A 13328-nucleotide genomic window follows, 5' to 3' on the forward strand; every position below is an offset into this window, starting at 1 on the left:
ACATAAAGGCCTGCCAGCTACAAGTAAGGAGATGCCAGCTTCCAAGGGTGGCCAAATATATTTTGCTGTTGCAAAATTACAGTCTTTCTTGGCTATTTGGGGATACCTTCTCCTTTTGAGGTGCTGAAGAATAAGGAATGATTGCCTTATTTCATGCTCACCTTGCAATCAGCCAGAGGCAGGGCTGATAGAGGGTAAGTGCTGAGAAAGCCACTCTGCTTCTCCCCAGGCCACGGCAGGAAAATGTGCTTTCTCTTTCAGGGCACAGGTTACACTTTGCTGTGCTTATTCTCTGTCTCTGTGTGGTCTCCAAAGCTGAGGCAGGGTTGAGAGGGCCTTTTGGTATAGAAACTGTTCAAAAGCGATTTTTAGAAAAAGTCCTATTTTCTCCCAATTTTTGTTCATTTTGGACTACTGTTAGATTCATAGCTCCATGGTGTTATGGGCCTCTAAGGTGGAGGCAAGCTCTATGGCATACAGTATTTTTTGCTTCCCATTTGGTGGCACTGCACGCCCTTCCTAGGAGGATAGGAAACCCTGCGACTAAAGGACTTCCAGCCGAGCAATTTTCCTTTCCTGGAAGAGTGTGCACTGTAATCCAAACCCTTTCCTCCATCCTGATAAGCTGTCTGGCTGAGCTAGCACCTGCTGTTAATTTCACAGTAAACAGTACTTGTTGCTCTAGAAAGCTTTTTAATCATAACATTAAAACCTGAACAGGAATCCCATCCATACAGTGAACTCCAGCTGCCTTTCGTGCAACACTCGGGGAATGATCTTGGCAAGTGATGGGCATCCAAATGCAAATAGAATTAACTTCGCAGCCATTCATTTTAAATTGCTCTTGAATCATTCTGAAGTAAATTCCATTTGAGAAGAATTTGCTTCAGGTCTCGCATGAAGAGATAATGGCCCAATATATTATCATCTAAGCAATAATAGTTCAAGTCTCGCAGTTCAGATATATACTGAGTTATATGCTGGGCTGATGAGAATTAAAGCTTCGTATAGAGTAATAAAACTAGTGATCTAGAGATGAATAGATTGGTGTATGGAGCACAATATTTTCCTGCCACAGATTAGAGCAGGGATACTAATCCATAAAAGTGGAAATATACCATTAAATCTCTCTTTTCACGTGTTATGCATGGAGCACTATAATATGTGCAGTTTTACAGGGAAATGCATTAATAGAATAAAGACCTTTTCTAACATCAAAAGGTTCCTGACTTAGGCAAAGATTTGTTTTGCCTGAACTAAAATTAAGCTAAAATTCCTGTATGTGACAGCCCATGCCAGATTGTATTGATGTTGATTTCATTGGCATTTCCCCTGTTCTTATAGATTTGCATTTGACTTTGCTTTTATAAAACATAGTTGTCAGATACTACAGAAAGCAAATAAAAAAGTGTATGTGCATTTGGGCCAGCAACTAAAAATAAAAATTCCAAATGAAGTTTATGGATTAAAGTGGCTTTTAAAAATTTATTTTCTTAATATGAATGAATTGCATGACTGGAACCAGTTTAGCAGTACCATTAATCAGGTCTTTTGTCTTGCTAATATAAATCAGTCAATAACAACAGATGGGCTGTACACTTTATTATGTGAAAATAAAGATGAATGTGACATACTGCAGAAGTAAAGTTGCAGCTCAAAGTTACTGAGCACAGAAGGGGATTTGTTACAACAGGGGAGAACAATGTGTGTCTTGTGTTTGCGTTTGATCAAGGTTGTGAGGGGAACTTGCTGTACATGACATTGGTATAATGATTGGAAATCAAGTATGTGAATTTTTAGTGTTTGTTTGCATCTACGCTTCCAGATCACTCCCAAATGGTTTAATTAGCTTTTTTCCTCCAGACAAAAGAAAAAAAAAAGGTCTAACTACTTAAGAGAGTTAAATAAGAGAGTTATAAAGTTTGTTGCTTTGTTGCAGCACTGGGAGAGGAGCATTTTAAATAACTGGCAATAACCGTCAGGGAGATGCAGATCAAAGTCTCAGGCAACATTTATCCACTCATACAGCAATGGAGTACACCATGAGAGGCAATCCCCATCCAAATTATAGAAACTGGATCAACAGGCCATCCGGTGATAACAAAATCACCCCTGAAAAATCTAAGTCAGTGTTTGATTTTTGTATGGAGAGAGGAATGACCTGTGCTTAAGTAGAGCTGGTCAAGAGAAACTGATGGAAGTGTTTATTTGGTTGTTGGAAACTGTCCTCATGAAAACACAGATCCATTAGATTATTTTGGTGTTAACAGGTCTTGTTCTCTAGAGAACTGCAAAAAATCCCAACACAGTCTAATGTCCTATATTGACATTTTCAGTGTTGGATTTTAAGCAATATTTTGCTATATAATTACACTAACATTGTAATTATGCTTGCATGATGCTGTGAGTGTTTACAATGAAAGCATGACAGCATATCACTGTAATTCAAAAAGTGAAATGCAAGACTTGGCTCTAAGATGTGTGTTAAGGTTGATGGTTCAAAACACTGTCCCAGATCAGCAGCTGGATTGGCTGACTGTCCTAAGCTGTCACACAGCTGTGCCTCGTGTGATGTGCAAACCATCATGAGGGGATTTAAGGTTCTCATCCTGAGAAGCAAGTGTCACAGCCTGTCCCAGGGGAACTGGGGATGCACACCCTCTCTACCTGTAAACCACCATCCTGCCATCTCAGCTGGTGTGCCTGGGTGAGAGGGGAGGGGTGCTTTGCCTCCCTTCAGCACCCAACCCCGTCTCTTTGAGGGATGCAGGAAGCACCAAGCCACTTCCTACTGTGGTTCACACAGGTTGATTAAGCCACCTGTTACCTTTCAGCAGTGAAAAGCAGGAGCAAGGGTCTCTCAGTGCTAATGGAAGCAAACTAGCTTTGCAGCGGGATTGCTATTTTTTCTGGCAAAGCCAGTCATGGTGATATTCTATATGTTCCTCTTGAGAAACTGCTCTATAAAAAAACCACCATTGTTGCTGTTAACAGCAGCAGTATGAGGGCAGGGATTGAATGAGCATTCTCAAGTTTAAAAAGAAAAAAAAAAAAAATCTTTCTCAGCTACGATCTTAAATTTTTTCTGAAAGTGACAGTTTTAAATGCCAGTTTCCAGGGATATGGCAGCCTTTGAGCACTATTTGTGTGACAGTTTGTGAATGGTTTCCATCTATATCCCTAACATTTAAGAGTGGTTCAGATGCCTCTTGATAGAAATGAGAAAGAGTGTGGAAAAATAAAGCTGAGCTTTATTATTGCTCAAGAAGCATGAGGAGGAATCACAGCAAGAAGGCAGTAAGAAAACAGGCTTGTACCTGACTGTGGGATGCCAAGTTGGTGGAGAGAAGCAGCTATCACTACAATCAAAATGTGACACCAGATCATAATGTACTGGGCAGTACTTTGAATACATACAAATAATATCTAAACTTTATAAGCAGTTACCTTCAGGAGGAAAAGCCAAACCCACACCCATTTTCCTGGCTGATTAAAGAAATAATTTTGAAAATCTTCTTTTCTTGCAGCTTGCTGATCCCTCTTTTTAGACTCTCTAGTTATCTTTGATAAGGCGCATTTAATTGGTCGGGCATTGTAATTATTGCCTTTGATTATGTGCAGAAATTTAGTGGTGAAAATAAATACATTTGTTCTTCCAGTCACCAGAAATTAGTGAAGCAATACTTGTTTAATTATAAAACATATGTGTGCTTTGTTAGTTTCCATCTGTCTGCTTGCTGATTTGCAATTAAATGACCAGAAGAAAAAGATACGTCCTGTGGCAATTCAGGGGAAATGATTCATCTCTAATGTTTCTGTGTCGTGGATTATATGGAGCAGCATGTGGGAGAGGGGAAGGGGAGAGGTGTGCGTGGAAGGGGATGAGGAATGCCAAAAAGTCTCTTGATTCAGTTCAGACAAGTTTCATTGTCATGAAGCCAAATGAAGACTCCCATTAACTTACTGTAACTCGTCTTTCTTTTTGGAAAAAAATGGGGAGTAAAATGGAGCAAGGAAGAAAGAAATACCTAATGAGGAGAGGAAATAGGATTGCAGAAGAAGGAGGCTGGTGTGGTCAGAGTGAAAAGGAAACTGCAGAAATAAAAGGAAGCATGGGAAAGTGATAAAAAATTAAATTTAATTTGAGTATCTGGAAATGATTAATTGGAGATGGAAATGGAAGTGTTATAGTGTGTCACAGATTTTCCCTTTTCTAGAAGAATGTCAGGCCTTATTTATTGGCCCTTTTTTCTATCTTTGAACCAGTTCACTTCTATTAACTCTCAGGGAGTGATGCAGTAGTGAGTCAGGCCTAATAATCCTTATAAAATGAGACATCAAGAAGGACAGGAGTATTTTTAAATTAATATGAAGGAGGGTGGGGGGCTGGGAAATAAAAAAGTAAAAAAAGGGTGAACATATGTTCTCTTCATGAACAGTTTAGGAGGTTCACAAAATGGTTTGCTCTGTAAGGTATTCCCATCACTGATAAACACAAGCAGTTTACCTTCATACAGCTGCATGGATGGGTACCAGATTACCGTCTTCCCCTCTCTTCTTCATCTGTCCCTATTCCTTCTTGTCTTTCTGAAAAGCAGTACCTGGAAGGAGGCTTGTTTCCCTTGTAATTCTGGACACAGCCTGCACAAGGAAGTCTCAGGTTCGGGAAGGGAGCCATCTGACATTTCATCTTCATGAAGACTGGCAGGGAGGAGATAGCCAGCCAGGATTTTTAGTTGGATGTTCTGTGGCATTTTATTGATCAGCATCAGCGTCTGTCAGTAGGTGCAATGATAACTGTGTCAGAGGCAGAAAGGGGAGATGGAGTGAGGCCCTCAGAACTGCCAGCTTGCCCTTGGTGGGTCTGTCAGCTGTTGGTGCCCCCCACTGCTTTGCTGCTCAGAGCCTCTTGTTTGTTCCTTTACTCTGATGGCAGATGGGGAGGGAGATGGAGAGAAGGTTATTCTCCACTGAATTTGGTGCTTTCTGATGGGGAAGACTTCCTCTGCACAAAGGGGCAGAGGGGTTGTAAAAGAGAATTTGTGAAGAGGGAGGGAGAAAGGGAAGTATGCATGTTTGGTGTTTTCAGTCTTGCCTCCTGCATAACGGATTATTTTCCTCCTTCTCCAGACTTCTTTCATTGACTTAATTCTTTACCAGCAGCATCAGAGAGATGTTGAGGTTCCTTATGTCAGTAGCATGTGTCTGTGTTTGCCCAAAATGTCACCATTTCACAGCTGCCCTGCCCCAAGTCCCAGCTCTCACGTCTTCTCCCTAGCAAGGACTGCACAGACCAATGTATTACTGACAGAGTAAATAAAACATAGCTTGGCACCTTCATTAGCAGTCTTAGCAGGAGAGTCAGAGTACAAAGAAAGAGGTGCAGACTGGACTTGCGTTTAGTCTTTTGCCCTCAGCATATTTCAAATTGTTAATCTGAAACAAAAGATACTGTTTCCTATTTGGACCAGGCTCAGCTGGCAGTAGCTATTTGCACACACCTGATTACGCAGCGTGATAAGTCACTATTGAAAATGTGACCTTGAAGCCTCTGAAAGTTTCTATTATTTCTCTTTATGGCTTTGCAGGTAACTCTACCAAGCACTAACACAAAGCTTTATTGCTGGTATTGCCAATGATGGTAACAAAAGACTGATACCAGACTGTGAATGTGCACATCCCTATCACATCACAGAGAGGAAAGAATGCTCAGGATGTAAAGAACAGTTTCTTCCAGTCTGGAAACAGCAGTGCATCTAAGCCTCAGTTTAGGAATGTTTCTAAGATAACATTTTATTCAAAAAGTGTGCATGTTTTTTAATTTTTTGTGAAGTTTTTGCGTCTGCCAGCTGAATTTTGGTTGTTTCGTTTTTCCTTTACAGATGATGACTTTTTTCATGAGCTTCCAGAAACTTTTCCATCTGATCCTCCAGAGCCATTGCCCCACTTCCTCATTGAACCCGAAGAGGCTTACATTGTGAAGAACAAGCCTGTGAATCTGTACTGCAAAGCAAGCCCAGCCACACAGATCTATTTTAAGTGCAACAGCGAGTGGGTTCATCAGAAGGACCATGTGGTGGACGAGAGAGTAGATGAAACCTCTGGTGAGTTTGTGTTATGTTGTGAAGGGATGAGAATGAACACTATTAATATCAAACCCACTGTTGTAATCTAGCAGGTGTTTTGTATGGCAGCTGTTTTTCTTTTCTCCTCTTTACTTCAGCTGTGAATTCTAAACTGGCATTACAAAACATTCCTATTGTAGCACAGGAGTGGTGCCTGCATCCAGGTCAGCTAGTGAAACAGGAGTGTAGAGCACCCTGACCAAATCTGAAACCAGAAAACCATGCATAAATGAAATGAAATTCCTTTCTTCGGACAGGTCTACTCCCAGTTCACTTCCCCAGTGTCACAAATTCACACTTGTTGCACTGTGTTGTTGTCACAGACTGAGAACCACATTCTCCCCAAAGTGTCAAGGAGCAATTGGGTTGTTACTAGAATGATGCTTTCTTGGGGAGATACAAGGGGAAAAAAAAAAAAAAAAAAAAAAAAAAAAAAAAGAGAAATTTAATCAGTTTTCAGCAAGAAAGAAGGAGAAAGCACACCTGGGCACACTTCAGAGCACTATTGATCCAGAGCAAGCACCTGGCTGTTATTCATTGCACTTCTCTGTCTGCTGAGAGTAGAGCCTGTAAGAAGGAGAACTACAGTATTTTAGCATCTTTCCTCAGTCAATAGCAGAAATCCCACCAACATTCATGGAAGTGAAACAGGATCCTCATAGCACAAAAAAAAAGAGGGAGGAGGGGGCAATTTTCAAAACTTGAGTAATAAAGCGGTGTTTGGGAAGACTGGTAATCTATAGAGTCTGAGACACACACAAGGAGAGAAGCAGGACTTACTGCTGTTTTGATGGCTCTGAGAAATAACTGGATACCAAGCAAGAAGGTACTTTCCATTTGGGAATTACACCACCATTTGATCTAATTACTTAGAAAAATAACTCCACCAGATGTCTTGGAAGTCTCCCGTGAACCAGGTTTTATTTGTTTCAGCTCATTTATTTGCAGAGAGATCAAAAGCATAAGATTTTCTTGGTACTCTCACTTGAAAAAGAGAAGGTTGGTGTAGGAAGAAAGACTGTAGAAAAAAAGTCTGTATTAGACTTGGGGCCTGCGTACTCATTTGTAAAAATTGGCTTTTCCACATGTTGACTTCAGGAGAAGAGAAACACTTGGGAAAAAAAAAAAAAAAAAAAAAAAAAAAAAAAAAAAAAAAAAAAAAAAAAAAAAATCCATGTTGCTTAATTCATCTTCAGAGTTTTTCATTCCATGGTAGCCCAAGGGAATGAAGGTGGGCAAACAGAAGGACAGTTATGACTGGGTCAATTTTTTAAGTTTTCATGAACATCACTACTTAGAAACATGAAAGTTTTTCACTACAGGTGAAATATTCATTCTTTTTTTCTCAAAATCTCATTGCGGGGAAAACTTGGTGATGCTATAAAGGAAACTTCATTCTACAAGTATGAAAGACAAATTTTTAAAAGAGAGGCATCAAAATATTTCAGAGGACAAATATTTTGCATAATAAAAAACAGCAATTATATGCAAATGAGAGCCATTGTCAATTAAAGATTAATATCATCTACTGGAGTTCAATGGGGGGAAGAGGGTGCACATCAGATTATTAGCACAAGAGCCACAAATTTAGTTGTACTAGTAGCTTGTTAAAATGAAGCTGTCATCAAAATCCAAATTTGTCAGTCAGCCTGGTTGTTACCTGCAGTATTTATGCACCTTCCTGTAGGCAAATTGGGAATCTAGGGCTCATAGCACATAAGTGGTATAGAAATGGGTAAATAATTTAATTAAGGTTGTGGTAAAATAGTATTTTCTTTAAAGCAGTGGGCGCTGTGGAAAATATATTCACTGCAGCTTAGGCTGCAGAAAAAAATTGCAGGAGACAATGACTGTGAGAGTTCATTCTGGCACCCGAAGAAGGACATATCAGCTTGGCAAATTGCACCAGTCAGGCTGGCAAAGCCCTTGGACTCTATAACTTTTGAGATTATTTTGGTTTCTTTTGCTATTTTTGCTAGCTAGTGCAGTTGTAACCTAGGGCACAGAAGTAATGACTGAGCTGCTCAGAGGGTGACGTAAGGATCCCTCTAGGTCCAAACCTTCGCTGCTGCTGCTGCCTCCTGACTTGTGGATAGAGAGGCAAGAGAAACTGCCCATAAACCAGATTAGGTCTAGGCTTCCCATGGGTAACCTGGGGCTCAAAGGGATCTCACTTACACAGTGTTTCTGCAGGGTCAGTTGTGTAATCCCAGCAACTGAAAACTGTGTGTTTTCTTCTTTCCTGGTATTTCACTCTTCCTAAGGTCTATTCTGCCTGCTTATTAAAAGAGGACCATGCTGAGGAGATATTCTGCTGCTGGGTTTGAACCAGGCTTTCAATTCCTTATACAGACAAGCAAAGCAAAGAAAAACAAGGCAAACAGACAATAAAATATGAGAGGAAAAGAGTAAAGGTCACTTGTGCTTTCCTTTCTAAAGGACGAGTAATCAGGTAGAAAGCGAACTAAAACACAGGTGTGATGCTAGCAGTACATCATCCTGGGATTGTAAATGATGCATGAAAGAGAGAAATAGGTTTTGATTTGCAAAAGATTATGTGTTCATGGACTTTGAGCCTGTGCCTAGGAATGAAATCCATGTAGAGATGATTAACTCTTCTTATAAGGCAAATTTGTTTCTGTCATTGAGAAGACCAAAGAAAACAGCACACCAATAGCAATAGCACACAAGATGGAATCAGAGTGCAGCCAATCTCTCATTGAAGAGAGCTGTTATATTGAAATGTTGGGTGCATTAAGAAGGTTAATTTTTAAGAGAGAAAATTAAATATTCATATAATTTTTCTCTGTATTTTTTTGTTTGTGAAAGAGAGAAGGTGCAAAATAAAAGTAGTAGGTTATGTATACTTTGCACTGTAGGGTATTTTTAAACAGTGGGTAAAGCCTTGCTGTAAAGAACATGCATGGGGACTCTGTGGGAGTTGTTGCCTTCTGGTTGGAGAGGATGAGAACTGTAATAGTGACAGGGTGTTCTAGTACCACTTTATTTAATTAAATTAGCCTGAAGAGAGAGCATTGTGAAATATTTTATACTGATCAAGTCTGAGAAACCTGAGGCTTTACACAGAAGATCATTACGTTCTGTTATTAAATCCTCAGACTCACTAGAATTTTTCTTCTTTATGCAAAAAAGCTAAGCGTTTTCATAAAGAAGTCAAAACGGGTGCTTTGAAAATGTCTAGTGCACATCTTTGACTCTTTCATTTCCTATGTATGTGAAATACAAGACAGGTCATCATCTTTTTTATGCCTTTATGTCTCTGAATATTTTCCCATTAAGGTAGAAAAGAATAAGAACACTGGTTTTAAAAAACAAAGATGAGAGTTCTTTTGAGGGAACACATTTGATTTTATGGCTGACTGTCATAAAAGATAACAGCAACAAAAATAAAAGGAGCCCTGCAGAACTGATGCTTTTGGGGGCAAGAAAATTCCATTGTTACAGGGCAGGAAGTTCAATAGCATCTATAATTATTAGAGCAATTCGTGCACATCTTCCAAATTACTGTACCTCTGAAAGTGACTGCGGAAAAGATTTATTTTTTTTACAGTGAGAATGGCAAAACACTGAACCAGGTTGCTCAGAGAGGTGATGGAAGCCCCATCCCTGGAAACTTTTATGGCCGGGCTTGATGGGGCTCTGAGCAAATTGATCTGGTTGAAGATGTCCCTGCTTATTGTAGGGCATTTGGACTAGATGACTTAAGTTTCCATTAAAACTCACCCTATTCTGTGAATCTGTGATTTTATTTTGTATGTGTGTTTTTATGGAGAACGATTTTCCAAAACACACACACACACCAGTTCTGCAGTGGTGGGAAAATTGTGAATGCATAGAAAATCACTGTCTGTCATTTGCACCCCTTTCATTTGCCCAGAGGGATTAAATGCTGCTATATCAACCCCATGTCCCAGTGATGTACAAGAGAAAAGCAGAAAAAAATCTGGAGCTTTTTTTTGTCTTTCCAGTTTGGATACGCATTGTAATATTTTCTCTTCTGACTACTGAGGTGAAATTGTCTATAAACCCCCTCTCGCCCTCTGCAATGCCAGAGACGTGTTGTTCTTTTCTCTCCTTCGAGCAAGGAGAGAACATTTGTGATCCTTTAAGTGCTAATTAAATAGACATATTGGGCAATTCTCCCAGCATTATTGTTTGCCTATACTGTCTGTTTTCTTTTGCTGGGATGCATAGGGAGAGGAGGTCTTGGGGAGTTTGCTGATGACGCCCTCCTTTTGTCTGATTAAGAGAGTTTATCAAACTGCACTTGGAGTGGACAAATATGCACTCTTATCAGAGAGAAACCTGACTTCTTTTTTTTTCAGTTTCTTTACATAGCCACCACTGAAGTTTCGATGCTTACCTCCCACCATTGCCTTTCCCAATTAGTAAAATATTTTTGGATGACTTGCAGATTCAAGAAAAGGAAACTGAGCTTTTTGACATAGGGTCACCATTGGTCTGGTTAATAGGAGTTTGTTACCTTAAGCAATGGGTTTGGCAACCTGTCAAGGGAGTAGATACACAGCTAGCCAAGTCTTTAATAGATCACCCTCTCAACAGAAAGATCAAGGATTGACATCTGCCCTTTTGCCTTTAAAACAGCTCTTACAAGATCCTGCAGCCAAGACAGCAGTAGAAAAACCTTCACAGTCACTGTGCTCTTCTGGCACCATGTAGAGAGGCAGGAAAATCACTTCAAGTACAAAATGCTCTGTTGCTTCATCATCTTCTCTGTGTCTACATCTCATGAAAGCCATTTATTTTGGTGTTTGTCACACCCTGTATTGGAAGGCTGCATTTCTCTAATGGCAAAAGTCATTGTTTAGGCTGAAACTTCTGGTTATACAGCAAAGGTCATCATACAGCCTCTCATTTTGAGAAGTTGCATTCATTTGTCTTAGTATTTTTTATAAAAAACAAAAGCCATTATTTCTTAGTGTTGTGTGTCTTTGAATAACAGTTGAAGAACTTAATTTGGCAGCCCAAATACAAAATTCCAGTGCCCCCAATCCCCAAGTAAGCAGAGGTCAGGGAGAGATGTGGAAGGATAATGTTTTACTCATTTCTTTTACCCCTAGATCCTCCTTTCCTTACAGCTATTTTCTTTCTCTGCACATCTTTTTTTACCTAATCTCTTTTTGCATCTTGATATGCTGTAGCATCCTGATTCTCTGTATTATTTTTGAAGAACCAAAAGGATAAGGAAAAAAACTGTTTTTCTGTGCAAATGTGGCCAGTGTCCCTATTGACCTCACTGCACATCACTGCAGCAAGTGATGCTGAATGCTGCAGTTAGACTTAGCCTGCAATATTTTGATTCTCTGGGGTAGAATACCTTGGGGTTACATTAGTAAGGGTAGCCACACATCATAAATAAGGATTGCTTTCATTCCACCATTGTCAGAAGTTGTTTTATTTTCTGTTTATCATTTGATCAAATCCATTACAGGCATCAAGCACCCATATATAAAATAATTATTTCTCAGCAACATATTGCAAATTTTCAGCTCTGCTCCTTCAGTACTCTGCTCTAATCCAGTTCATTTCAAGGAAATTTAAAAATGTGTCTTGATTATCTCTTCCCAAATGCTCCTATTAATAGTTTTGAGATGTGAGTTAGAATTGATACTACAATATTCCGTTTTCTTCCTTAATTTGAAATCTGTTCTGTCTCTGGAAGGTTGCTGCAAGTGAAAAATGTATAGTCTGAAAGGCTGCAGGTGGTGCAGAAAGAAGCACATAACTCTGTTTCTCCAAAGAACTGGAACTCTCTGGAGAAATACAGGTTCTTTACTTCCATAAAACATATGAAGGAACCCATGGGCTTTTTCCTACTTGAAATTTAAGTTGCAGACATTTTTTGCTGGAACTTGGGCCATCTTCTTTCTACCTGTCACTCCCTGTGGCCTGACAGACAGCTCTCCTGGGGAACATGAGCCCAGTGCCCATCACTGCTGCGAGAGAAGTTCTCTCTTCTTGCAGGTGAATCTTCAAAATCAGCTGCTGGGAATATGTTTTCCCCTCAGCCAGAAAAAGAGAATACCCAACAACAGAGCTGCTGCAGATGTTTTCAAGCAGACAAAGTTTGCACTTTTATCTTGAGTGATTAGTATATTTGGACAGAAAAAAAGAGCCATTTTGGAAGCCTCAGAAGAAACACACAGGGAGAGAATCACCATTTTCTAGGATATGCATTTAAAATAGTGGGGGGTTTTGTTGAAGTGAGTGGAGAAATTGCTAAAGTCAGGACATACCTGAAGAAGAAAAATATACTTTTGTAAACAGATTAAGACCACTGGACCAGATATTTGCTTCTGGAGGCAAATCTCATACGTAATTCCAAGACTCCCTCTAAGCCTGGGAAGATTCTCTTTTTGTTTAGAGGTCTGAAAAAGACTTGAGGGGTTTTGAGTTAAACTCAACTGAGTGTAGGATTCACTTACAATTTACATAGCAGTAATTTCATATTTAATCAAACTGTTGTATGTGGGGGTTTTGTCCCCTTAAGCCTTTGTGGAAGACTGCTCCAGCTCTTAGACCAAGACATCTTTTTTTGTGCTCATAGCCATTGAGATCTGCCTGTCCTTGTGCTACTGCTGTTCTTTCCAGCAGCTTTTTCCCTGTAGGAGTCTGTGCCCAGCCACCTTTGCAGCCAGCAGCAGTGGACATTATGAAACTTCTGCCCTCCTGTTGTTAAGCTGACTGGGGCAGGTTGTCCCAGAATTGCTCTATCCTTCAGGGTACTCAGGCATGCTAACAGGGGGCCCAGAGGGAGCTACTCTTCCTGCACGTTAATCCCTCTCATGCTCCTCCTCTGAGTAATGATGGGCCCATGGGAAGGGTCATTTGCCCATTCCAGATTTTCTGTATATTCACCATGTATCTGTGCAAATCACTCAGTGTCTCTGATCTACCTCTGCAAAGTGCTTTGGGACCAAAAGATAAAAGCCTTAGGATATTTATTCATTTCTTATTACAGCATTAACTTCCTATCTGCAGCTGTTTGCCTAATTGTCCTGGAGGTTTCCTGTGGGCTTCTAGAAAAACAAATCTGAGACAGGAAATAAAGTTGTTTAAAATAATTAGAAGAGGAATATGGATACCTAGTGCATTCATCTGAAGCACTTGAGGACACTCTCGTGAATATTTCCGGCCTCCGTCTTCTCTCCTCCAAGTTTT

At 40.0% G+C, this 13328-nt stretch overlaps 1 protein-coding gene across 2 annotated transcripts in view; it reads left to right on the plus strand.

Annotated features, from left to right (window-relative positions):
- UNC5C (unc-5 netrin receptor C) overlaps positions 1-13328 on the plus strand; it is a gene marked incomplete at its 5' end in the record, with an annotated part of 242618 nt that overhangs the window by 149551 nt on the left and 79739 nt on the right. For both annotated transcript variants that reach the window (XM_083862300.1, XM_083862301.1), the window contains one exon: positions 5883-6104. In XM_083862300.1, coding sequence (XP_083718426.1) covers positions 5883-6104 — 222 coding nt within the window. The remainder of the gene's footprint in view (positions 1-5882; positions 6105-13328) is intronic.

The sequence above is a fragment of the Zosterops lateralis genome, assembly GCF_965231275.1.
Source record: "Zosterops lateralis genome assembly, chromosome: 5".
NCBI lineage: Eukaryota > Metazoa > Chordata > Aves > Passeriformes > Zosteropidae > Zosterops > Zosterops lateralis.